The following is a 26,358-nucleotide window of genomic DNA, read 5'->3' as shown; positions in this document are numbered from 1 at the left end:
CTGAAGATACTACTTAACATAGGGTCTTCTGCCCAGGCCCCGCATACCTCCTTTCTTTCCCTGTAAAAGAATCCCTTTCCTATACCTGTCTTTCCCGAGATGGTCTCCTTCGTGGGGGGGGGAGGTGAGCCTTCTCCATCTTCTCTGTGTGTCAGTCATTGAATAACCCTTATTTCCTACCTGGTAGCTCTTGCCCCCCGAGTATTGGCTTTCTGGGTGAGCAGATGTATGTGCTTTGGGTGACTGATATTGGATTCTATACATGTCTATACATTGTTGTTTCTTCATGTCAACACCACAGATGCCCCGACAGTCTTAATGCTTCAGGTCCTGGAGCAGAGCAGCAGGGCGGGGACCTGCATGAGATTTGCAGCATAACTCTTTTTTAGGTGTCTGGGAGTTTTTCATTTCATAGTTCTGGAATGCCGTTGAACAGAGGTAACCAAAGCCTTAAAAGACAGAAACCACGGGTGGAGAGGGGATGCTTGAAGTATACATGGCAAACTGCCAGGAAAAATGAGTAAGTTTCACACAGGAGGTGTAGAGTTCAGGTTGTTTAATATACCGTCTTTGAGAGAGCCAGGAAAAGCAGGTGAGCAACAGTGAAGTTTGTTTTGCAGATTTAAGTCAGCACTTCTCTGGTGACCAAAGTTTAGTTACCTTGCCCTTCCTGGTGCAGAGGAGAGACACTTTTTTTAAAAATTTAAATTAGAAACACTCTTATTTTACATATACCAGTTCCCTCTCCCTCCCATGCTCTCGCCGACCCCCCATCCTATCCCAGTTCCCTCTCCCTCCCATGCCCTCACCGACCCCCCTATCCTATCCCAGTTGCCTCTCCCTCCCATGCCCTCGCCGACCCCCCCATCCTATCCCTCTTCTGCTCCTCAGTGAGGGTGAGGCCTTCCATGGGGGAGGGAGACACTCTTGTAAATGGAAATTTCTGTCTTGATGTGACTTCCCTTACTAAGAGCGCATTTTCCAAGGCTGGGAGTGCGGTTCAGTGGTGGAAGCTTGTGCACTTAGTAGGAGCACGGTTCTGGCCTACCCAGGGCCACTCGCATCTATAACTAACTAACTGCTCACTCCTCTACCCATCCGGGACTAACTGCTCTACTCCTCTACCCAGACAAGCCTCTAATTGGTTTCTGTTGGGAACTCACGAATGCTGGAAGTCTTCATTCTGCAGAGGAGAATGGCAGCTCCTGTTGGACAGGGGCGAATCTGGGTTTGAGAGAGGGTCAAGGAAACAGCACTACGGGGCGGGGAGATTTGCCTGGTGACAGGAGACTACAGTTTTTTTTTTCTGTAAAGATTAAAGCAGAAGGTATTTCCTCCCTGTGGTGACTGGAATTTCTTGTTTGTAGACTCTCTTGGCTGTGTTTGGGCTCTAACTGCTTCCTTAACTTTTCAGTCTGTTAGACAGATTAATCTATTTGGTTTGGTCTGATCTTGTTTGGGTCCCACAAGGAACTCAGTCCACAGTCATGGCTTCTCATTTCAATTTACTACATCTTTAAAAAAAATATCTCTGTCACTTGGGAGGCAGAGGCAGGTGGATCTCTGTGAGTTCGAGGCCAGCCTGGTCTACAAAGTGAGTTCCAGGACAGCCTCCAAAGCCACAGAAAACCCTGTCTCGAAAAACCAAAAAAACCAACCAAACAAACAAAATATCTCTGTATTTATGTTATGTGTAAGTATGTGTGCCATATGTGTTCAGGAGCCCTTGGAAGTCAGATGAGGGCATTAGATCACCTGGAACTGGATTTACAGGTGGCTGTGAGCCACCGGGATTAGAACCTCAATTTTTGTTTGTTTTTGAGACAGGGCTCACTATGCAGCCTTGGTTGTTTGGACTCAGTATACAGACCAGGGTGGCCTCGAACTAGAGCTCTCCCTGCCTTTGCCTCCAGAGTGCTGGGATTAAGGGTGAGGGACACCACACCTAGCTGCCCCCACCTCTTGATGAGAGGAGCGCTTGCATACATAGGAGGGGAGAGATGTGGGTGACATCTTTGGATTCTGCTCCCACATTAGGTAAAACCCAGGTGCAGGAGGAGTGGGGGCAGGGTGAGGGGCACTTGACATTTGACGAGTTTTGAATAATAGACTTCGAGCAAAACAGACATATTTCATTTCAGATGGAAGGGATGAGTGGTCTGCAGGAGTCTGCAGATCTGTAAGGCCTGTAGATCTCCCACTTCTGCAGCCCGGAAGACCTCAGAGTTAAACTACCAAGCAGCTGCCCTGCAGAGTCAGGCAGACCTGCGGTGACTTTGAACCAGCAGGCACTGAGGCACTGTTGTATTAAGTCATTGGGGTTTTGAGTTTGTCTGGGCAGCACTATTTAACGAGTCCATCCTATTACAACAGGTGTCTTCCGTTCTTACCTGCCCACTGGCCCAGGCCCTGCCGCCACGCCCTGGCCCAGGCTCTGCCGCCTGTCTCCTAAGCCAGTCTTTGACGCTGCTCTGACTTCTGGTTTCTTTTTTGTGACTTTGCCCATCTGTGCGGCTGCTCCATCTTCTCTGGGTAAGCTTCGCCTGATCCAGTGTCGACACAGCTTGCCCCTCAGGTTTTTCTTGAGCCACATACAAAGCACCATGGTCTAGGGACATGGACTCGGGTTGTCTCGAGTAACATGTTCTAACAGGGAAGCAGTTTCATGAAGTTTTTATAGTTCATGAGATTTTTATAGTCGAGAAACAAAAGAGAGCCATAAATCGAGGCAGTTTTCAAACACGTTGGTGGGAACCCAGGCAGGAGACTCAGTTACAGCTGTTCGATGATGTCTGGTCCTTAGGTCCGTGGAGGTTACTGGTTTTCTAAATCCATATATTCTAAAGCTTTTTTTCCTGTCTGATAGCCGAGAGACGGTAGGTAGACACAAATGTGAGCAGCGAGGGTCTGTTAACCGGACCAAAGATAACTTGGCTGTGAATCTGCAACATTCCAACTCTCCATAAGCAGGAATTTCTAGTAGGCCAATCAACCTTGAAGAATCTTAAATCTTAAATTAGATACGGCTTCTGTGTGGAAACTTCAGCTTCTAACAGTGTTGCCCCTGAACCTTTTAGCCTGGAGCGCCTGCTGCGTTAGTTTTGGACTCCACTAGGACCTGGCAGAGAACACAGGGGAGAAAAACGCTCTTATTTAAGTCTTTGAGACAGGGCTCTCTGTGCTTTGGAGCTTGTCCCGGCCTCGAACTCACAGAGATCCGCCTGCCTCTGCCTCCCGAGAGAGAGCTGGGACTAAAGGCGTGCGCCACCACCGCTCGCTTTTTTTTTTTTTTTTTTTTTTGGTTTTTCAAGACAGGGTTTCTCTGTATTGTTTTGGAGGCTGTCCTGGAACTCACTCTGTAGACCAGGCTGGCCTCGAACTCACAGAGATCCGCCTGCCTCTGCCTCCCAAGTGCTGGGATTAAAGGCGAGCGCCACCAACGCCCGGCCACCGCTCGCTTTTTTAACAAATAGCTTCTTACAATGGCTCCTGTTTGTATGAATGTGCTTGTTGCCGATGGGCGCCACCAGGGGGCGCCAGGCACCGGGCGTAGCTGCTGGGAATCTGCGGCGTTTTCTCTGCGACTGTCCGCCAGTTTCTGCACCTGCCATTATTTGGAAACGCAGCAAATATAAGAAAAAGCGGGCAGCAAGAGCAGAAGTCACCCCAGTGAAGGGAGACAGAACCCACGTTTAAAGTTTAACACTCCCAAAAAAAGTGCTTTATACTGCACAGTCTATTTTTTAACCAGTATTGTCAGCCTCGCAAGAAGCAAGGCCTCAAAAAATTAGTTTAAGACTCAGAATTGTTCCTCTCCACGGAAATCTTTAGTAAAAGGCGAAAGATTTATACGATCTGAAGAGAAACCAGAGTATGCTCTGTGCCTCCCGGTGTACAGTTCTCGGCCGACGGTACCTCCTAGTTCACCAATGGTAACTATTCTCCCACTAAAAACGGTGACTGCTTCTTTCAACTAAGACAAAACCTTGAAATTTCTACCAAATTAAGAAATTAGGATGAAGAATAATAATAAAAAAGAGACATTGCTCTTTTAAATGATGTAACGATCCCAGTGCAGTGCATTGTGGGTATGCAAATATAGACCAGTGGCTGCCTGTCCTTCGGTTTCCGGAAGTGCCAGGAGTTTGTCCCCGTTGCTGCTAGGCAATGGGCAGCCACTAGGGGTCAGAGCGAAAGCCAGATATATACAAAAGCGGTCAGACTGGTCCAATATCCCAGCGTGACTTTGGCCTCTGTGTGCCCTTTAATTTCAGCATCGTTAGGTAGAGGCAGAGGAAGGGGGAGCTTTGAATCTGAGGCCTGTGTGGTCTGCATAGCGAGTGCCAGGACAGCCAGGGTTACACAAGGGAAAGTAATTAAAACCAAAATACGCCTTTTATGGGCAGAGCCCATTGTAGAGCACCTGTCTAGCATGCGTGAGGGACTGGGTTCCATTCTTAGCTCCATTGTATAAAAATGAAACAAAAGGGCTGGAGGGATGGCTCAGAGGCTAAGAGTACTGGCTGCTCTTCCAGAGGTCCTGAGTTCAATTCCCAGCAACCACATGGTGGCTCACAACTATCTACAGTGAGATCTGGTGTCCTCTCTGGCATGCAGGCAGAACACTATATACATAACTAGTAAACAAACAAACAAACAAATAAATAAAATCCTAAAAAAAAGAAACAAAAAAGTTGAAAAACAAATTCTTGTCCTTACAACCAGCCTACAGGCGACATCCCCAGAAACCTAGGTAACAAAGAAGACCCTAAGAGACACTTACATGGATCCACCTAGGAAGGGGAAAAAGACAAGACCTTCTGAGTAAATTGTGAGTGTGTGTGTGTGTTGGGGGGGTAGGGAGAAGGGTAGGAGGGGAGTGAGGGGAAAAGGTATAACTTAATAAAAAAATCTTGTCCTTAAGACTGGGGATACAGCTCAGTGGCAGAGGGCCTGCCTGCCATGCAGAAGGAGGTGGGATTAACTCCACTGAAGGTCTTTTCATCCTGGTACGGGTGGCACACTCCAGAACTCTCAGCACTGGGAGCGCTGGGACGGAAGGACCGTGAATTTTAGTAAGGTAAGGCTTATCTAACATAAAAGCAAGCATTGTTTTTAGGGATTATTTAATAACGTGGAAAAAGTGTTCAAAAGTTTTGTGAAAGTAAATAAGCAATCTAGGGCTTCTGTGTTTACTTATGTCCAGAGCTTGGAGTCGAACGTTGGACACGGGACCCACTACCACCCAGCTACACCTCACCTTGCTTTATTATGATGGGAGAACAGTAGGACGCCGTCCTTTGTTTACGAGACTGATCCGGAAATCACTAAGTCCAAGAGGGTGTGGACCTCTGAGTGGCCCTCCTGCCTTGGCCTCTTCCCAGATCTGGGTGTGAGCCTGTCGCTGAGGGTGACCTGGAACTCCCGATAGGTTGCCTGCTTTTCTTCAGAGCTTGGAATGGACTCAGGTGCCTCTGTGCCAGCATCACTGATTCTAAAAAACAAAACAAAATCCCCATCTTCTTCTGCAGTAAATATTCAGGGAAGAACAGGAAATAAACTCGAAGAGATTTTACATAATAAAAATTAATATGCATATGTAAATGTGGTATCAATTATTGAATTAATCCTAAATAAGAATGCATTTGGACAATAACTCCCTCTCTCTCCCTCTCCCCTGCCTCTCTTTCCTCTCCTCTTTCCCGCTGCTCCTGTCCGTGGAATCCGGTCTCCCTCCTCCCCCTCCCCCCCTTTTATGATCCCTCCCCCCCACTCTATTGCGTGGCTTCTTTCTCTCTTTCGACACTTAGGTTCCCAGCATTGATGTCAGGTAGCTCACAAATGACTGGAACTCCTTTACCTGGGTTCACCGTTGTTAATATTTTGCCATATTTGTCCCCTGCCCCCATTTTTTAAACACCATTTTAAAGTCACTCAAAGGGAAGTTAGTTAACCATGGCCCTTTCATGTTAAATAACTATGGGTTTTCTAATAGTAGGATCATTAACACGTATTACTATAGAACAACTTTAACATAATTGGCACTTTCCTAGGGTGCCCTACTAGCCTGGGGATCACTCAGGGTTGGCATTGGTTGAAATTTCCATGGCTTTTGTCCTCTCCCATTGTAAGGAGGCGTCTAGTCCTCTTTGAAGTCCACAATCCCCAGGGGTAAGTCCCCAGTCCCCAGGGGGTATCTAGTGTTTAACAAATAGGGACTCTTGGTTTTTCTCATGTGTCAGCTATGAGGATGAATCTTTATTGCCAACTTGAGGGCATTTAAAGTAGTCCAGGAGACGCTCTGATCGCTCGCCTTACGACACATATTCCACCACGGTTCTCTACAGGTTACGTTAGGCTCTCATATCTTTATGTCATCTTAGGTGTTTTCTTCCTTTTCTGGAGTGTTCTATCCCATTTTCTCCCTGACTTGTAGCTGCTACTCGTTTCCCAGTCTGTGCCAACTTTCTCCAGCAGGTTGCCAGTCTCTGTCCTATCCCACCCATCCCCAGCTGGTGTCCTTTCTAGAGTGTGGTCTCTGGAAGGAGTGTGTAAAATCGTCTCTGCACGCTCAGGGTCTAGGTAGTCCAAATAGTGAGGATTTCAAGTTAGTTGACTAGAAGATTTCAGGTACTCAGCCTGTCTTTCCTATGGTTGCTGATTTCTTTTTCAGTCAAGGTCTTACTCTGTAGTTGAAGCTGCAATCCTCTTACCTCAGCAAGTCCTCACGGGTGTCAGCCACCGCACCCTGCCTTGTCAGGTTTCACTGTGTGTCTCAGACAGGCCAGGAACTCGTGATCTCCCCCCTGCACCTCAGGGTTTGATGGAAAGGAGTGGTTACAGCCAGGTAGCACGGCAGTTGCCTCTTCAGCCCTAGAGTTAACTAACGTCTTTGGTTCAGAGCATCCATTCCCCTCCTACTCAAATGTACACGTGTGAGCATATCTGAGTATAAACTGCCTGGACTTTTTTTTTTCAAGACAGGGTTTCTCTGTATTGTTTTGGAGACTGTCCTGGAACTCACTCTGTAGACCAGGCTGGCCTCGAACTCACAGAGATCCACCTGCCTCTGCCGACTGCCTGGACTTTTATGGTGGACTTCAAAGGAACTGTCCTTTTTTAAAATTTATTTTTATTTTATGTGCATTGATGTTTTGCCTGTATGTATGTCTGTGTGAAGTTGTCAGGTCTCCTAGAACTGGAGTTACAGACAGTTGTGAGCTGCCACGTAGGTGCTGGGAATTGAACCCAGGTCCTCTGGAAGAATAGTCAGTGCTCTTAACTGCTGAGCCATTTGTATAGCCTGTAGGGAAAAAGGGCCAGCCAAAGAAACACACCCTGAACAGAGCCAAAGAAGCACACTTTGGCCCTGCAACCAGAACTAAAGAAATGCACCCAGACCCTGAAACCAGTGCCAAAGAAACATACTTTGTCCCAGAGCCAGTGAAAGAGATACACCCTGGCCCTAAAATTGGAGCCAAAAGGCTAAAAAGGACCAGTGAAAGAAACATACTTTGGCCCTGAAACTGGAGCCAAATCTGACCTTAACCATGTGCAGAAAACTAGCCAATCCCTGAGCAGGTGATTGAAATCTGACCAATCCCCCCCTGGAAACACTTCCCCCTCTCCCAAGAATCCCTGTGTCTGTTCAGCTTGTGGCTGTTCGAGCTACCTGGCTGTCCTCTGCCACTCTCCTGGATTCTTCCCTCCCAATAAACCTTTGGATGAGCTTTGGGTGAAGATCTTCTTTTGCAGAGACAACCCTGGGCAGAGCGGAGCAAGCAGGGCTGTAACACTTCTGCTCAGGAAACCTTCCCCTGGCAGAGCGGAGTTGTTGCACTCCGCTCTCCAGGGAGCAGAGCTGAAGTGTAGCAACTTCGAGGTAGGCCCTCTCCTGCAGGAGCAAAACTGCTACACTGGGAAAACATCCCCAGCTGGAAAACCCTCTCCTGCCCGAGCAGAGCCGGTACACTGAGGAAGTCTTTCCCTGCAGCAGGGCTGTAGCTGCTACGCTTACTGTGGTCTGTGGTATTCCTTGGCTCCCGAGCTCCAGGATACCTTTCCATCTAAGCTCCATTATCCATCCCAGTCCATCCCATCTGATCCTCGGAAATGCTTACTCAGCTCCCAGCTGCCTTTCTTTCTTAGTGGCTTTGTTTACATTATAAATGTGGGAAATGAGGTATTATGGACTATTCTGGAAGATTTTAGGGTCAATTGTGTTTATTTTCATCATTTCCATGTATCCTTTTGTTTCCGTGTTTAAATTACTCCTTATGTCACTGTAACAATATAAGGAAGGAGATCTTTTGGTACCACTAACAAGTGGCCTGGGAGAAGCTACAGATTGGGCATCATGTACAGGATGAGGACAATAGGTACCCACTCCCCAATACATAGGGCTTGATGTAGAAAGACAATGTCACATAGCATCATGACTAATTTTTGTTTTATTTTGAGACAAGGATTCATTATGTATCCCTGGCTGCCCTCAAACTCACAGAAATCCTCCTATCTCTGACTCCTGAGTGTTGGGATTTATTCCCTGGACCAGCTATGTAACCATCTTCCCTCTGTGGGTCTCTGTATCTCTTCTGCTTCTCTTAAAATGATATAAATCACATTGAAATCAAAACCCACCCTAATCTAGAATAACCTTATTTTAAAGAACTATACCTCCAAACCTTTGTTTTAAATAAAATTGCATCATTGCGTACTTGGGATAAAGACTACAGCATATCTTCTTAGAAACCATAATTCAACCCACAAAAACAATCATCATTCTGTGTCTCTCCAAAATTTTTTAAAGTATGTGTGTGGATATGTGTACAAGTGAGTGCAAGTGTTCATGGAATCCAGAAGAGGCCATGAAGCCCCTGAATCTGGAGCAACAAGCAGTTTTAAGTCGCCCAACACGGGTGCTCGGAACTAAACTTGGGTCCTCGGCAAAAGTAGTAATCTCATTAGATTAGCCATCAGACTCCCCAGGCTGCTGCTCTTCGTACTGCTGTTAAAGCATTAGCATTCTGACTTTGCAAATCAGCTATTTTTCTGTAACTGTGACCCAGGTTGTTGTGGAATATTTCTTTATGCTGTGTGAAGATCTGTCATTCTTCTTAATAAAAAGCTAAATTACCTGAATTTTAGACATAGATCTGGGGAGTGTCAGCCTACAATCCCATGGCCAGAGAGTCTGGGAAACAGAACCTTCATTCAGTGACTGATGGAAGCAGAGGCAGACTCCCACGGCTAAGCACTGAGCTGAACTCAAGAAATCCAGTGACAGAGAGGGAGGACTGATGAGCAAAGGGGTTAAGACTGGGCTGGTTTAACCCCAGAAACAGCTGACCTGATAAGGGTTAGCTCTTGAATCCCAGACTGATGCCTGGGAATCCAGCATGGGACTGATCAAGACCCCCTAAATGTGGATGTCAGTGAGGAGGCCTAGGTAATCTATTGAGCCTTGGGTAGTAGATCAGTATTTATCCCCGGTATACAAATGGACTTTGGGCTCCCATCCAACAATGAGAGATGCACTCTCACCCTGGACTCTTGGGAGAGGGTCTAGGCCCTGCCCTGGATGAAATGCAGACTATGGACACCCCCATGGAGGGCCTTACCCTCCCTAGGGAAATGAGGGGATATTTGGGGAGTTGGTGGGAGGGTGTGGGAGGAGGGGAGGGAAAGGGAGAGTGACCTGGAATTGACTTGTGAAGCAACCTTGTTTCTAATTTAAATTTAAATAAAAAAGCTAAAATTACCAATAGCTAGGCAGGATTTTAGGGGCAGAGAGAATTCTGGAAAATAGAAGGCAGAGTTATGGGGAGACACCAGGAATTACAGAGCAAACAGGATGGGCAATAAGGTCACGAGGCAGAAAGTAAATTAATAGAAATGGGTTAGTTTAAGTTATAAGAGCTAGTTAGAAACAAGCCTAAGCTATTGACCAAGCTTTCATAATAATAAGTCTCCATGTCATTACTGGGGACCTGAAGGTCCCAAAGAAAACGTCTGACTACACCGAATACTTTCAAGAACAATCAAGAGAGGAAGGATTGTTTCGTTTGTGGTTCCAGAAGGTTTAGGCCACAGTTTCATGACTTTGCTTGGACAGAAGTTGTTGTGCAGGAGCACTGGGCAGTTTCCCACTCGTTTTTCTTTATTTATTTGGGTTTTTAGGATTAATTTATTTATTACATATATAGTGTTCTGCCTACATGTCAGAAGAGGGCACCAGATTGAATTGTTGATGGCTGTGAGCCACCATGTGGTTACTGGGAATTGAACTCAGGACCTCTGGAAGAGCAGACAGTGCTCTTAACCTCTGAGCCATCTCTCCAGCCCCCAGTTTCCCACTCGTAAGGTGTAGGGAACAGAGAATGAGACAGGAGCTTGGGACAAGGTGTAACCTTCAAAAGCCGGCCTTCAGCGCCCACTTTCTTTACCCAGACCCCACTTCCCAAACTTTCCAGAACCACCCCAAATAGTGTCACCATCTAGGGACCCAGCACTCACTACATGAATCTGTACTGGACATACTTTGCCTCTGTACAACAAGGGTCAAAATTCTGGGCTACAACATCCAGTTGGTAAACTTAGGTCATCTGCATATTTTATGGGCTGGTGGAGGGATATGAGGAAGAATTTAAAACTAATAAAGTAAGTCTTAAAAAAAAACCTAAAATCTGCCAGTCAATGATCAGAATGAATATTTTTTTTCTGGATGTAAAGTCAATATCAAAATCAGTTGTATATAATTAGTACCAGACCCTAGATTTGATCTCTAGTCTTCAGACTTGTTTTTTCTTCTTCGTTATAGCAACTCTCTGTTGATGTCAGAATCATCAGTCACCAAATCTAAGGCTTCATCGACGCACTGCACCATTGCTTTCTGTACTATGCAGGATGAACTACAGACTGTGATATGCCACTGAATGAACACGAACCATCATTAGAGACAGTAAAGTGCTAAGTCCAGTGTTACAGGAAGTAGACGTTTTATTTGAACACTGGTCTTAGACTCAGATGCTGTCCTCTTTTGTTAGTCTATGGAGCTGTGAAATTTTACAATACTGGCTTAACAAGTACGGTTTCATAAACATTTCCTAGGAATTGCCAAAGGAGCCATGTAAACAATACAATGACCGTGCTATTGTACTGAAATAACCCTATGCTCAAGGAGAGAAGCAGCACCCAGGAGGGGGGAAGGGCGAGCAGCAGTGATACTCAGAGGGTGGTGGAGGGGCAGGGCGAGCAGCAGTGATGCTCAGAGGGTGGTGGAGGGGCAGGGCGAGCAGCAGTGATGCTCAGAGGGTGGTGGGGGGAAGGGTGAGCAGCAGTGATGCTCAGAGGGTGGTGGGGGGAAGGGTGAGCAGCAGTGATGCTCAGAGGGTGGTGGGGGGGCAGGGCGAGCAGCAGTGATGCTCAGAGGGTGGTGGGGGGAAGGGCCAGCAGCAGTGATACTCAGAGGGTGGTGGGATGGTGCTGCAGCAGGAGGGATGGACACCAGGGGATGTGTGTGTTGGTCAGTGATTGGACACACCCCATCTGGGGACCAGCATCACTTGAGGATGAATTAGTTAAACAATTCAGCAATCTTGCTCACTTCCGAGGGGACACCTCCTTCCAAAGTTGTTGCCTGTCTATCTTAGATCTCCACGGAGCTCAGCGTCCTTCTCTGCTAGAAGAATGTAGCACAAACAAACAAACAAACAAAGACTCAGAGACAGACCAAAGGGGTGATCCTCAAACTGCTCCCGACATCACTGCTCCTCAGATTCACTCAGACTGCTATGCTTTCCTCAACGTGGCTAGAGACTAACTCTCCACATGAGACCCTTTGCCTTTTATACCTTCCTAGTGCTGGGATTAAAGGTGGGTGATCCCAAGTGCTGAGATCATCTTTGTGTGATCTGTTTCTCTTTAGGACGGGATCAATTTCGTGTAGCTTAGTGTGGCCTTGAACTAGCAGAGATCCATCCACCTTTACCTCCCAGGTGGTGGGATTAAAAGTGTGTACTGACACCACTTAGCTTCTATAGCTAACTAATATGGCTGCTTTGTTGTTTTGATCTGCAGTAAATCATAAACAATGTATCACCACAGGAGAAACACCAGCAAACACGTTTTAATTGTTTCCTCAGCAGCAGTGAAGGAGTTGAGGGCAGATGTCCATCAGCGCTCAGAACTCTGCGGTGTCTCTAGCTGGAGTTGCAGGGTATAGAGGCAGGGGTGTTCTCAGCAGCCAGAGGGCATCAGGACCATTCTTCCTGACATGACAAGCTAAAATGTAACTCAAATACTGAGGGCTTGAGTGTGTTGTGTGTGCTCATTTAAGCATATCTAAACTGTTTACATGCGGGACCAGGTGTGACAGCGCTCACCTTTAATCACAGCACATGGAGGCAGACACAGATGGAGCTCTGTGAATTTCAGGCCAGCCGGGGCTACATAGTGAGACGTTGTCTCAAATGAAAAAGCAAATAAACCGAACCAAAGCACCCACGTGGAACTACAAACGCACAGCCACAAAGGCAGTGGAGTATGGGGACCAGGAACCGATCTCTACTGGCCTGGTGTTTGCTTCAGAGGGAGGAGGGCCTTGTAATGGGGAAGGAATGTATCTGATGTTTCTGAGGTGCAGATAAGATTTTATTTCTTGATCCGGCTGTTCATGCAGAGGTATTTGCTTTTCTGTAATTCATTAATCTCTGTATTTGTCTGTACCCACTCTCTATAAATGTACATGTATCTGTTGAAAAATAGAGGGTGTAAACAAGTTGCCTGGGATGGATTGAGGTGGTGTGGGTGGAGGGGTTTTCTTCAGAAGGTCCACCCTCGGGCACACACTTACTTCCAAATATCTCCCCACCGCCCAGCACACTTTGAACTGGAGGGACCATTGATGATAAACTGAAGTCCACTCGGAGTTGTCCTGCAATGGCAAGCTTCCTTTTTTTCATTTATATCCTTTTCCCTTCCTTTTCTTCTCAGGATTGGGATCAAATCCAAGGCACTAGCTCTCTCATTGTCTTGTCATCACGCTCTCACCTGCCCCAAATTTCCAGCTTGTCACTCCACACAACAGAGACTCAAACTCTGTCGGACTTAGTCTGTAGCATAGGCAGAAAGGCCAGCCGGAGAAATTTCTCCCCCCTGACCTTGCTCTCATTCCCGCCTTCCAGCTCATCGACAGCAACAGTAGACATAACACACTCACTGACTCCTCAGTTACACTATTAGTACCTCTGATCCTGTTCTGCTGTTGCATGGGAAATTCTCCTACCAGGGAGCTGTTCTAAAAGACGCATGAGCTCCATAGAGAGCATGGGGAAGACTGGAGAGAGCGGCTGCCATGCAATCATACAGCCCAGAGACCACCAGTGATTGGCTTGCTTTGCTTTCAGTTGTGTCAGAATTCAACCCTAAAATCCAGTCCAGACAGTAAAGGTGAGGGAAAGCATGGGAATGATCCAGCAGATGTTAAACACAACAGAAGCCAGCGATGCCCTCTAAGTCCTGCTCAAATTATATCCTGCCAGACAAAAGAAATGATTCCTGTTTTAAATTACCAACTTGTGGAGCGGTTTGTTGCAACAGGTAGTGATACAATCTCTAAGACATGGGCTTTGAATTTGTTTTTTTAGCTGCTGGGTGACAGGAGTACTTTTAATGGGATTACAGTAATAATTTTGTGTTTAAGGCAGGGTCTCATGTAGCTCAGGCTGGCTTTGAATTCACTGTGTAGACAAGGATAACCTTGAAATCCAGATTGTCCTACCTCTCTGGAAAATGCTGGGATTACAGGTGTGGACTGTGATTCCTAGATAATGGCTTATATACATAAGGATTCCTGTTGGCACCAGTGTGCAGAAGAATTTGAGTGAACCAATGCTAGAGATAGAAGAGGGCGAAGGAATGTTCAAAACAGAGGCCAGAGGCTTTGTCACAAAACTCACAAGCACTGACCCATGCCCAGACGATTATTAGCTCATGGCAAGTGGGGCAATTTCACATCCCTTGGCCAGAAGTCAGTTCAGGAATGGACATGTGTTGGGGTGAATTATGACTCTCAATTTTATGTGGAAACCCCAGCCTACAGTCTCAGAATGTAATTCTATTTAGATACAGGGTTTTTAATCAGGTAAGTGAAGACAAGGTAACTAAGGTGAGTATTGATCCAGTGTCCATGGTCTGTGTGTGTGTGTAAAGAAACTTTTTTTTTATTATTATATATGCAGACAGGCCAGAAGAGGGCACCAGATCTCATTACAGATGGTTGTGAGCCACCATGTGGTTGCTGGGAATTGAACTCAGGACCTCTGGAAGAACAGCCAGTGCTCTTAACCGCTGAGCCATCTCTCCAGCCCAAGAAACTTTTCATATATGTATATTACAGTTATGCTTTGTATACTTATTTTCTCTCTGTGTGTATGAGTATATATGTGAGTATTCATGTACCATGGCACATCTGTGGAAGTCTGAGGACAAGTTGTGTGAATCAATTCTCTGTTTCTAACATAAAGATGACGGGGATTGAACTTCGGCTGTCAAACTTGGGGGTAAGTGTTTTTACATGCTAATCTCTCTTGCTGGATCTTGGCTGGTATGTCTTATGAAAGAGGAAATGTGAGTAGGAGAGGAGACATCAAGGACACACACACACACAGAGGAGAGACTGAGACAACACAGTGAGAGGCAGCTTTCTACAAGCCAGGCACAGAAGCCTTGGCGGGGAGTCCTGATGTCACATTCTTCTCGGATTCCAATTCTCCAGAACTGTAGGAACGTAGGTCCACAGTGTTTAGGCCGCCTAGTGAGACAGGTCCCCGAGAAGCACCATTGCAACGGTAAAATTTAACTAGTTTGTGGCAGATATGAGAAAATTAAGGACAAAGTAGTTAATAAGTTTATTCAAGCAAAATGTTCATATTTACTCAGAAATTATTCTTTTATGATGCTGTTGTTTACATCCCCTCCCCTTTTTTTAACCCAGGACTGATGGCATGTACCTAAAATTCAAGCCCTTGGCAGGTAGAGGCAGGAGGATCCTGAGTCCAAGGTCATTTTCAGCTATCTGTGAACTTGAGCCAGAGTGGGTAAAATGAGACCTTGTGTCAAAAATTGTCACCACTGTTACCACTGTCAAAAATTTTCCTTTCTTGCGAATGATGATTACGGTAGGTGTTAGGGTTAGGTTTTTTTTTTTTAAAGAAAGTTATTATTTACAGGAAAGACACAAAATACTGAAAACCAAACTCAACATCACTTTTTGGAATCTGAGAATGCTACTAATAAACCCCACTTAATATTTACTGTTTAGAGCCTGCTAATCTCAGAGTTATCTTACATCACGCAGATGCTATATCTACACTGGGCATCCTGCCAGGTGTAAGCTTATGCCCCACTGGGCTTTCCCTATAAAAGGACCAGAACCTCCCACATACAGGCAGGTGCCTCAGTGGAGAAAGCCCTGTGTCCTCACAGTGAGGCACAGCTCCCACCAGGGACAGAGGGAAGGTGGTTGCTCTTTGGGGAAGGGGCACTGTTAGGACTAAAAGGTGCTGAACTAAATAAAGGGAGAGGGGCCTTTGAGTGGTTGAAGGACTAGATAGGAACTGAGACTGGTCTGGGTAGAACTGACTTTCATCTTTCCTTTCTCAAGATGACCATGACCCAACTCAGCTTCCTGCTGTTTCTCATCGTGGCCACCAGAGGATGCACCGCAGGTGAGTCTTGCTATAGGAACCCATCTTTCTTAGGTCAATGTGAGCTTTAAACGTAGTCAACACTTTGCTGGTGGTAGTGGCACATCCTTTTAATCCCAGCACTTGGGAGGCAGAGGCAGGCGACTCTTTGTGAGTTCGAGGCCAACTTGGACTACAGATTGAGTGCTAGGACAGGCTCCAAAGCTACACAGGGAAACCCTGTCTTGAAAAAGAAAAGGCAGTCTGCACTAGACTAGGTTGCTTCCAGGACCTGAGTTTCTGAGGCCTAGATATCATGCTTCTTTTGTTGTTTTTTTGTTTTTCAAAACAAAAACAGGGTTTCTCTGTGTAGCCCTGCTGTCCTGGAACTTGATCTGTTGACCAGGCTGGCCTCGAACATAGAGATCTGCCTGCCTCTGACTCTTGAGTGCTGAGATTAAAGACATGCATCACTGCAGCTCGACTGATCATGCGTTTTTTTAAAATAACTTTTTGAAATGAAATATAATTGTATTATTTTCACATTGCTTTTTTCCTTCCAACCTTTCCTAATTATTCCCCACCCCCACACTCTAATGAAGTCCCCCCTTTTTTCAATTGTGGATATATATTCCTGAAGGTGTAACTACCTAGTCCATCCCCCAGAGATAATGCCATTGAGTTGTAGGCTGGATGCTGATCGACTCTTGAAGGAATTGCTCAGTGGCTGTGAGATTGTTGAGGTATGCCCTGGTACAGATTCTGTACCTGTGTGTAGATCTAGGGGAACGTCTGTAAGAATTGTGTCCTATCCTAGTCATTCCCTATGCTTAGGACCTTGGTCTTGGAGTTTCAATGCCAAGTGAATGGTCTGATTTGTGCCCAGATAATATTGTTCGATTCTGCTCTCTACAGGAGTTCAACATTATTTTTAAATGAGCACTTCCTCTTCACTGCTGTAGTGTCTTTAAGGAAAAGGTCAAGACCCTAAATGCCATCTTACTTGATCTCAACATGATAATCTTTGTCAGCTTGATATGAGACAGTAGAGAGCTGAGGCTAAGCACAATAAATACAATCCAAAAATATGTGACTTGTGGACATGGAACTACTTACATCTGAGTCCTCATTGATTTCTACCCTTCTAGGTTCTCAGAGGACTTTGTAGGGTTGAGGCTGGTTTGCAAGGCTTTTTATTCCATGGTCTCTTGATCAAGCCTTTGCACTGTCAACCTCACTATCCATGTTTCAGGCACATGAGGCTCCCTGCATTTTTTCCACCTGTAAAGCTGGACTTCATGATAGTCTTCTTTTTCAGGGCTTTGGACACAAAGTTCTCTACCTTCAAATCTCTTGTCTCTCTTCCTAGTTGGAAATCTTGTTGATTTGGGCTTTGGGAAGTCATGGGATGAGTTAGGATGAATGACAAGGGGAGGCTGGGTGTCCCAAGAGAGTGAAACTCTGCATCTTCTCTAGCTCAAAAGAACCTGGATACCAATAGACAGGCCAATCCTGTGTCTTCCTCTCTGTTCAGAAGCTGCAAGGAAATCAAACAGGAGATGAACAGGGCAGCAGGTAAGTGGTGAAGCATTTAAAGAACAAACTGTAACCCTAACTCCTCAACACTGTAACCCTAACTCCTCAACACTGTAACCCTAACTCCTCAACACTGTAACCCTAACTCCTCAACACTGTAATCCTAACTCCTCAACACTGTAACCCTGACTCCTCAACACTGTAACCCTAACTCCTCAACACTGTAAACCCTAACTCCTCAACACTGTGACCCTAACTCCTCAACACTGTAATCCTGACTCCTCAACACTGTAACCCTAACTCCTAAACTCTGTAATCCTAACTCCTCAAAAGGAAGCAGAGGACTGAAAGCTCCAAACCAGCCTGGGGACACTCTGCAAACAAATAACCCAGTTAGGAAATCAGCTTTTTTGTCTCATGGAACAGCGTTTCTTTTTTTGAAATAAAAAATGTGATAAAACGTATATAGTAGAAGCTGGGCTTTGGTGGTGCACGCCTTTAATCCCAGCACTAGGGAGGCAGAGGCAGGTGGATCTCTGTGAGTTTGAGGCCAGCCTGGTCTACTAAGGGAGTTCTGGGACAGCCTCCAAAACAATACAGAGAAACCCTGTCTCAAAAACAAAAACAAAAACAAACCCAAAAATGTATATAATAGATAAAAACTTCCACTTAACCAATTTTAAGGGTTTTCAGAATCAAGAATGACTTTGACAACGGTAGGGATCAGTATTATCCATCTCCGGAAACTTTCTATTCCTTAAATAGAAATTCTGTAGCCAGAAAATAATAAATTCCTGTATTCCCTGTGGGATACTGTCCTGTTTCCTACTTCTATGAATCTGTCAATTCTTGTTACATCATATGAGTAATCTGCCTTATTTTATTAGCATGCTTCAAATCTCTTCTGTATTGTATAACAGTAAATTTATTTTAAAAAGATTTGGTATTATTATTATGATGATGATCATGTAGATGTCTGAGTGTGGGAATATGTACACATGTGTGCAGGTATATGCAGAGTCCACAAGAGGCCATCTAGTCCTCAGAAGCTGGAGTGACAGGCACTTGTACACTGCCAAGTGTTAGTGCTGGTAACATAACTAAGGTCCTCTGCTAGAGTAGTATTTGCTCTTAAAAATGAAGCCATTTCTCCAGTCTGCTTCATTTTTTTGATCTATTGGATATATAGGAATGCACACAATATATATTTTGCATAGTAGACAGCACATTATATTGCTTATTCCTCTTTCTGTAGAGAGACTTTGCTTGTTTCTGCCATTCAGGTCTTGTGACCAGAGCTATAATGAACATGAATGTACATGTCTGAGTCCCTGTCACCAGGTCTTTGGGTATCTACCTAGTGGAGCTGCTAAGTCCTTTGATAATACTGTGTTTAACTTTAGAACAAAAACATCACTGTCAGTTTGGGTAATTCTGTGTTCTGCCCCAGTCACAGATGCTTGGCTTTCTGAATTCAGGCAGATCCCCAGGGACACCTGATATAGGATACTCAGGGTATGAGGCATTAGTACCGTTTGTAGTTCCCAGAGCCATTCTGCTGCTGGAGCAGAGATGGACAATGAGCTGCACACAGGAGGACTCTAAACTGGTTCTCTCTACAGACGGCCTCTATTTCCTCCGCACTGAGAATGGTGTCATCTACCAGACCTTCTGTGACATGACCACTGCAGGTGGTGGCTGGACCCTGGTGGCTAGTGTGCATGAGAACAACATGTATGGGAAGTGCACAGTGGGCGATCGCTGGTCCAGTCAGCAAGGAAACAGAATAGACAGCCCAGAGGGCGATGGCAACTGGGCCAACTACAACACCTTTGGGTTTGCAGAGGGCGCCACAAGTGATGACTACAAGGTTGGTACACTCTGTAGCCACTTGGGAAAGTGAGGATGTGAGTGTAGCTCAGCCATGCCAGGGAGAGGGGGGAAGGTTGCCCTTCAACATAGGGATGAAGAAGGGAAACATACTTATCTTGAATCTCAACATCCTCCCAAGTAGGCTTTTAGGTAAGTAGGTGGTGGTGGGGCCATTATCACTGGGAATGGGGGCATCTGAGCATGGCTGGTCATCTGTCCACCTGGAGCCCAGAGACATCAGCTGTGCAGAGAACTGTGCATGTGGGTCTTTTTCGTAGTGAAATCTGGTCTGGTCAGGCTCAGTGTTGGTTCCTTTCCAGAACCCTGGCTACTTTGACATCCAGGCTGAGAACCTGGGGATCTGGCACGTGCCCAACAATAGCCCCCTGCAAAATTGGAGGAACAGCTCCCTGCTGAGATACCGCACCTTCACTGGCTTCCTGAGTCACATGGGCCATAATCTGTTTGGCCTGTACCAGGTACTTGAGACTGCCGGCTGAGGCTGCTGTTCATAGGTGTGGAGAGAAAGGCAGGCGTTTGAGGTTGGGTGGGTTCTATCCCATGTTTTCCTAGTTCTAAGTGTAATGAGCCATTATAGTCAAAGCATAGGGGTATATGGAAAAGATAGGAGAGGAGGGAAGTAGGGAGGGAAGAGAGAAGAGAAGAGAAGAGAGAGTGGGAGAAAGAGAGGGAGGGGTCTAGGGTGTCAGAAGGACACAGACAACGCAAAGGATTCTTTCTTATCTGACTGTTTGGCAACCATCTCAGTTACTGCACAAAGGCTGTGCTTCAGCAGTCCTGGGATTGCCAATGCTGCCATACTTACCCAGTGACTTCTTTTGTTCCTTGTAGAGATACCCAGTGAAATACGGAGCAGGGAAGTGTTGGACTGACAATGGCCCAGCATTACCTGTGGTTTATGACTTCGGTGATGCTCAGAAGACAGCCTCTTATTACTCCCCCAATGGCCAGAGTAAGTCTCTAAGTCTCCTCTGACCCTTCTGCAGGATGCTAGGAATTCAGTTAACAGTTGTTTACTGTCCTCCACAGCCGGCGTCTCTCCTCTGAATGTTTGTGCTTTGTTTCCCTTCATTTACATGGTAACACTTGAGCTCTCAACTATCACTAACCCATTTTACAGTTTAAGAGGCTGGAGCACTGAAGGTCCAGGAACTTGCCTGAGAGCACGGGGCATCAACATGAGTGTCAGCATTTGCAGTGGGAAAACTTGGCTATATAATCAAATCCTAGCAACCCTAAGATCATCCAGTGGTTTCTCAGGAACAGTCCAGGTCTATATGCAAGGGGCAGAACAACAGAACAAAAAGGAGTAGAATAACAGAAAAAAATGGAGATTTATTTCTGTTGTGAGGGGTGACTATTGTGTTATTTAATATAAATCCAAAGCAGGCACATATCCTTCATAGAGGCTGAACCTGTGCTCTGTATCCTTCATAGAGGTTGAACCTGTGCTCTGTAATTTAAAGTTATTTATGGTTGGTATATAAAAGTTTAAAAATTAAAGGAAACAAGAAAAGAGTCATAGGACCAGAGTCAGTCAATATACTTGCTAACTGATGTGGTAGTCCATTGGAGATTGTCAGTATGATCTTCCCGGGTTACAAAATTTCTTTATACAAGCCTTCAGCAGACTGGGGTCTTTTTGAAGACCCATTCTTGGACTCTGTGATTTGGAAAAGGATCCTGTTAGTGCCATGTGTGGCTGGGATGTTCAGCCAATGGTCATGGTGGTGTCAGATACCCCTTAGTGTTTCTGATGTGCCTGGTACTGACAATCTCTACATTGACATCAAGACTAGAATTTCTAGAATCTTCCTTGAATGCTGTTTTCTACTTTTTCTTTTCAGAAGAATTCACGGCAGGATTTGTTCAGTTCAGAGTGTTCAATAATGAGAGAGCAGCCAATGCCTTGTGTGCTGGTATGAAGGTCACTGGATGCAATACTGAAATTGTGAGTCTTTAAAAAAAAGGTGGTGGAACACACCTTTAATCCCCACACTCAGAAGGCAGAGGCAGGTAGATATCTGTGAGTTTGAGACCAGCCTGGTCTACAAGTGCTAGTTCCAGGACAGCCTCCAAAGCCACAGAGAAATTCTGTTTCGAAAAACAAACAAAAAATTTAAATTATGTGTATACCCGTGTGCTTGTTTTTGGTATGTGCATATAGTATGAGTACAGGTACCCTTGGAAGCCAGAAGAGGATGTTAGATTTCCTGGAAATGGAGTACATGTGGTTGTGACATACCTTACATGGGTGCTTGGGAACTGAACTTGGATCCTTCTGCAAAAGCAGCAAGTGTTCTGAACTGATGAGCCATTTCTCTAACTCCAAATGAATGAGTGCTGTTAGGGACCAAGTGGGCCTGTGAGTAAGACTGAGTTTTTCAGTGTTGCGTTGAGCATGTAAGACTGTCATGGTAGTATGAGCATGTGTGTGAGAGTGTGACCTTTCATTGGACTTGACTTGGCCTCAGGAATCAGAACTTCTGTCTAGATACAAATATCATGTCTCATTGAAGACCGAACTCAATGTTACAACTTCTAATGCACTGTTACTGTTTGCTTAGCTTTTAGGATAAAACAGTTACTTGGAGTCAGGGTGACACATATTCAGGAAGTCCTGTGGAAACCTTTGGGGGCTGAGATTGTTAGAGAGTCACCAGGTATTGTCAATCTCTACAGCGGGTTTAGCTTTCAGAGTGAACTGTATCCTTTTCAAAGTTTGTACAGATGTTTATTTTGTGGAAGGATTACTAGAAGAGTTTTGGATATCTGGTAGACCTCACCCAGGCTGTTCTTTCCCTAGCACAGGTACTTCCTTTGGTTAGAGATCAGCATGTAGACTGAATGTGAGGTCAGGTACACTCAGTTCCATTGTAGCTACCTGATATTCCTTAAGCCTGGGACCATTAGACTATCTATTTATCTATTTTTATACTTTGTGGCAAAAGGCAGAATGAGGTGGGAATTGCCAAGAATTCTTCAAAGCAACAGTCTCAGAAAAGTGTCCTCAGCTCCTGACAGGTGGCCCTGTTTCCTTTGTCCTTCCTTGGTCATCACAGCATTCATTCTCCTGGTAGGATGAGGAAGATTTGCTGACAAGGAATGTGATGGAGAGTGATGAGTGTAGAGATACTGAAAGGGAAGGCCTCTTTGTGAAAATCTGGTTCCTATTCACCTTTCAGTCAGGGTTGAAGAATATGAAATGTACTGTGCATAGGTGCCAGTGTGTTATTTGCTTATTATCTAGCGTAGTTTGCTTTGACCACCTACACTGTAATGGTACAGGAGACACGAAACAGGGCCGTGTACCTTGTTAGCACTTAATAGATTAGACATTCACACAAATGTGATATGTTTGAAGCACAGTAGAAATATAAAATAAGGAGCTTGGGTATGGCTTAGTGGTAAAACATTTGCCTAGCATGCAGAAGGCCCCAGGATTTTGTTCCTAGTGCCATAAAACAGCAAAACACAAACCAAACCAACAAACAAAAAATAATTAGGGGCTACAATGTGCACTGGGAAAGGCAGAGTACAGACTGCAGGAAAAGATTTTTGTTTTTGAGGCAGGTCTCATATATCTTAGGTTGATTCTAAACTCACTGTGTAGGGAGGATGACGTTGCCTTTAGCTTTCCAGTGCCAGGATCACAGGCATGTGACACCACACCCAGTTTATAAGGAAGGTAGTTTTTGAGTTGAGTCTTGGAGGTGGATAGAGGCTTATGGTGCAGACCAATTTAGTGTGAGTGAAGAGTGTATCCAAGTTTACCAGTGTTTAAGTTCACATGTGGCATTGAGGGAGAGCAAGCTGTGTTTTAGTTTTGGTGTACAGATGGATGTAGGGTAGAGGCAAGAGTTAACAGTGTTAGCAGGAAGTTGATCAGGAAGAAACTTTTACATTACCCTAGTGAGTTTGTACTTCATGTAAATGATGGGAGCCATTAACACATTTTAAAGGGGAAGACTTTGTTATCCTTGTGTGTTAAGATGACACTGATAGTAAAGTGTCAGATTTGAGTGGGGGAAAAGACAAAACACAAAGGAAGGTGGTTTCCATGATCCAAATGAAAGCATGGATTAGGGCACTACTCATGTATGGGGCCAATAAACACTGATGATTTAAAATTTAAGACTAGATGAATATATAGAATGAGAAGATGTGTCTAGGATAACCTTATGGTTCTTACTTGGATGAGTGAATACCATTTTAAAAGTCTTATTAAAATTACATGAATACCATTTTAAAAATCTTATTAAAACTATGTTTATCTAGCTGATAACATAAAATTATATATTAATAGGACATATTGTGATAGTTCAAAACATGTATAGAATATGCAATGTTTAAATCAGGTTAAGTCTGTTTGTCTTCTGAAACATGTTTCCTTATGGTGGAGACATTCTAATTGCTTTTCTCCAGCTTTTGTTTGTTTTTTTTTTTGTTTTGATTTTTTGAGACAAGGTTTCTCTGTATTGTTTTGGAAGCTATCCTGGAACTCACTCTGTAGACCAGGCTGGCCTCGAACTCCCAGAGATCCGCCTGCCTCTGCCTCCCGAATGCTGGGATTAAAGGCCACCAACGCCCGTCGTTCTCCAGCTTTTAAATTCTGCAACATACTGTCATTGCCTATAATCATCTTTCTCCACAATAGCACCAAGTATTTCTTGTTCCTGTTTAACTGTAGTTTAGTGCCCTTTCAATCTCTGGTGTGACAGAACATATTCTGCTACTTGGGAGGTTAAGACATCGAAACCGCAAGTTCAAAGCCAATGAATTGCATTTGTTAGGCCACAATGTGCGAATGAAGACCAGATTTGGAGTCAAGAAAGGATTTGTACTCACGCTTTGGTCAGTGATGGTTGCCTCTATGACAGTGGTTTCATGCGGCAGTACTGCCTAGAAACACTATGGTGATTCTAGATTGTTTGAGGACACCCTGTGATGTTCACACCATGGGCAGAACAGCCAATGAATTTATCACAATAAATCCCCTTTGTTAAATGTCTGTAATGAACCCTGTTTTTTCATGTGGAGCTTGAAATGCCCGAATAGTGATTTGAGAGGCAGATGAATTTAAGATCTTTAGCTAAAGAAACATCTGGGCTGGAGATAGACAGTTTGAGCCATCAGCAAATAGTTGGTTACCTAAGGACACAGGAGTGATACAAGCTACAAGGGACTGGAAGAAAATGTGTCCCCTTTGGTAAGTAACGCTTAAGGAATTCATGAAGGAAATGTCTAGCCAGGGAACCTGAGTACAACGGTTCAGAGAAGTTGGAGGAAAGGTAGGGAGAGACAGTGATGCCACTAAAGTCAATGACGGGGTTTTATGGATTAAATAGAGTGATGCTGCCAACGGAGAGTCTGACTTGGAACAGAGTCCACTGAACACGGCTATTAAGGTGTCTCTGGACTCATCTGCTGTATTAGTCAGCCTTTTGCCTTTGTGCTTAATACTGAAGAGAAACAGGCTAAGGGGAAAGTCTTATTTAGTTTTGTGCTTTCAGAGATTTTAGCCTGTGGTCGGTTGGCTCCATTGTTGATAGATCCATGGTGAGACAGAAACAGTCTACAGGAAGGATATATCAGAGTAGTGTGGCTTACTAGACAACATGAAGGGCCAGAGCAAGTCACCTTCAAAATGAGCAGGTGGCGTAGTGCGCAGGTGGCATAGAAGATGGTAAAAGTACTTGGGGTGCAAGCCTGGTGACCTGAGTTCATATCTCTAGAACACATAAAAAAGCGGCACACAGTAGTGGAGGTGTCTGTAATTCCAGTGTCCCCCAGAGAGGGATGGGAGACAGAGGCAGGGGACCCACCCAAAGCTCTCAGGTCAGCTAACATGACTAACACAGTGGTGAAGAGAACCTGCCTCAAACTAGGTGGGAAGGCAAGGACTAATATCTGAGGTCACCCTCTAACCCCTGCTTTCACATAGGCACATTTGTTTCATGCAGGTGCACGGACCCCCCAGCACACCCCACACTTCCTCTCCCAGTGATCTTTTCCTCTAACCAGACCCCCCCCAATCCCCAGCTTCACCACCTCCCAATAGACAGTTCAAAATGGTGACTCCACTAGTGATTAATTGACTGATGAGGGCAGGGTCCTCATATTCAAACCCTTCCCCCAAAGTCCTGCCTCTGAATGTTACTCTGGGGACCAGGGCTTCAGTGCATATCACCTTTGGGGAGGGCGTTACATGTCCAAACCATATCACATCTGACCTCTGATTGCTACTTCCTCCTCCTTCTTTTCCAGCACTGCATTGGTGGCGGAGGATTCTTCCCAGAAGGAAACCCTCGGCAGTGTGGAGACTTCTCGGCATTTGATTGGAGTGGATATGGAACGCACATTGCATACAGCAGTAGCCGGGAGATAACTGAAGCAGCTGTGCTTCTGTTCTACCGTTGAGAACTTTGTGCCGTGGGACCCAGACTTCTCCAGTCTGTGGACTCACATGTATGGGGGAAATCTTACCTAGGTATTAGAATGCCAATGGCACGGGAAAGGAAATAAATCATGTTGATTGCAGGCTTGGTGTCTTTGTGAATCCTTTTTGTTCAGGGATGGCAGATTTCAAAAGAGTTTCTGCTGCCCTGGTTGGTTGTTCTTCAGATATTAGGACTGTGGACCCTGATATAGCAATACTCCTTTTAAAATTTTATTCTCTCATATTTTATATTCTGACAGCAGCCTCTCCTCCCTCCTCTCCTCCCAGTTCCTCCCTTACCCACCTCTCCCCCAGATCCAGCCCTCCTCCATTTCCCTTCAGAAAAGGGCTGGCTTCCCATGGCTATCAACCAAACTTGGCATAATAAGTTACAATGAGAGTGGGCACATCCCCTCATATAAAGTCTGGACAAGGCAACCCAGTAGGAGGAAAAGTGTCCTAAGAGTAGGCAAAAGAGTCAGAGACAACTTCCACTGTTAGTAGCCCCATAATAAGACCGAGCTACACAGCCATGACACACATGCAGAGGATCTAGGTCAGACCCTACAGGACCTCTGATTGTTAGTTCAGTCTCTGTGAGCCCCTATGAGTCTTGCTTAGTTGACTCTGTGGTCTGTGTTCTTGTGGTGTCCTCTGGCTCCTACAATCCTTCCTCCTCATCTAGCACAGGATACCCCAAGCTTCACCTTATGTTTAGCTGTGGGTTTCTGTATCTGCTCCCATCATTTGCTGGATGAAAACTCTCTGATGATTATTATACTAGGTTCCAGTCTACAAGTATAG

General features: G+C 45.1%; 1 protein-coding gene, 1 long non-coding RNA gene and 1 other non-coding gene across 4 annotated transcripts; 1 reads left to right on the top strand and 2 right to left on the bottom strand.

The window, feature by feature from the left end:
* Positions 1–541: 541 nt before the first annotated feature.
* Positions 542–1,521, bottom strand: LOC121137229. Its single transcript, XR_005874467.1, has 2 exons — positions 1,164–1,521; positions 542–670 (listed from the first exon to the last, which is right to left on the bottom strand). It is a non-coding gene; the product is annotated as an uncharacterized LOC121137229 (long non-coding RNA).
* Positions 1,522–3,758: 2,237 nt separating this feature from the next.
* LOC121137396 lies at positions 3,759–3,875 on the bottom strand. Its single transcript, XR_005874636.1, has one exon. It is a non-coding gene; the product is annotated as a U5 spliceosomal RNA (small nuclear RNA).
* Positions 3,876–15,438: 11,563 nt separating this feature from the next.
* Positions 15,439–25,655, top strand: LOC101838992 (intelectin-1a-like). 2 transcript variants are annotated; one of them, XM_040738860.1, is made up of 8 exons: positions 15,439–15,560; positions 15,665–15,728; positions 17,163–17,261; positions 18,845–19,092; positions 19,415–19,573; positions 19,947–20,067; positions 20,963–21,066; positions 25,383–25,655. In XM_040738860.1, the coding sequence occupies exons 2-8, from the start codon at positions 15,665–15,667 to the stop codon at positions 25,533–25,535; spliced, it is 948 nt and encodes a 315-aa protein (XP_040594794.1). In that variant the 5' UTR covers positions 15,439–15,560; the 3' UTR covers positions 25,536–25,655. The 2 variants fall into 2 exon arrangements, with proteins under 2 accessions (XP_040594794.1, XP_040594795.1); XM_040738861.1 differs by having other exon boundaries at positions 15,457–15,519.
* The last annotated feature ends 703 nt before the right edge of the window (positions 25,656–26,358 follow it).

The sequence above is a fragment of the Mesocricetus auratus genome, unplaced genomic scaffold, assembly GCF_017639785.1.
Source record: "Mesocricetus auratus isolate SY011 unplaced genomic scaffold, BCM_Maur_2.0 Super-Scaffold_100676, whole genome shotgun sequence".
NCBI lineage: Eukaryota > Metazoa > Chordata > Mammalia > Rodentia > Cricetidae > Mesocricetus > Mesocricetus auratus.
The sequence above is the reverse complement of the archived record's forward strand: the minus strand, read 5'-3'. Positions and strand labels throughout refer to the sequence as shown.

Excerpts from the sequence above, each read along its gene's own strand:
- LOC101838992 (XM_040738860.1), top strand. The coding sequence starts at position 15,665 with ATGACCATGACCCAACTCAGCTTCCTGCTGTTTCTCATCGTGGCCACC. Across the intron at positions 17,262-18,844 it reads GGAGATGAACAGGGCAGCAG|ACGGCCTCTATTTCCTCCGC; the intron begins GTAAGTGGTGAA and ends TTCTCTCTACAG. Across the intron at positions 20,068-20,962 it reads TTACTCCCCCAATGGCCAGA|AAGAATTCACGGCAGGATTT; the intron begins GTAAGTCTCTAA and ends TTTTCTTTTCAG.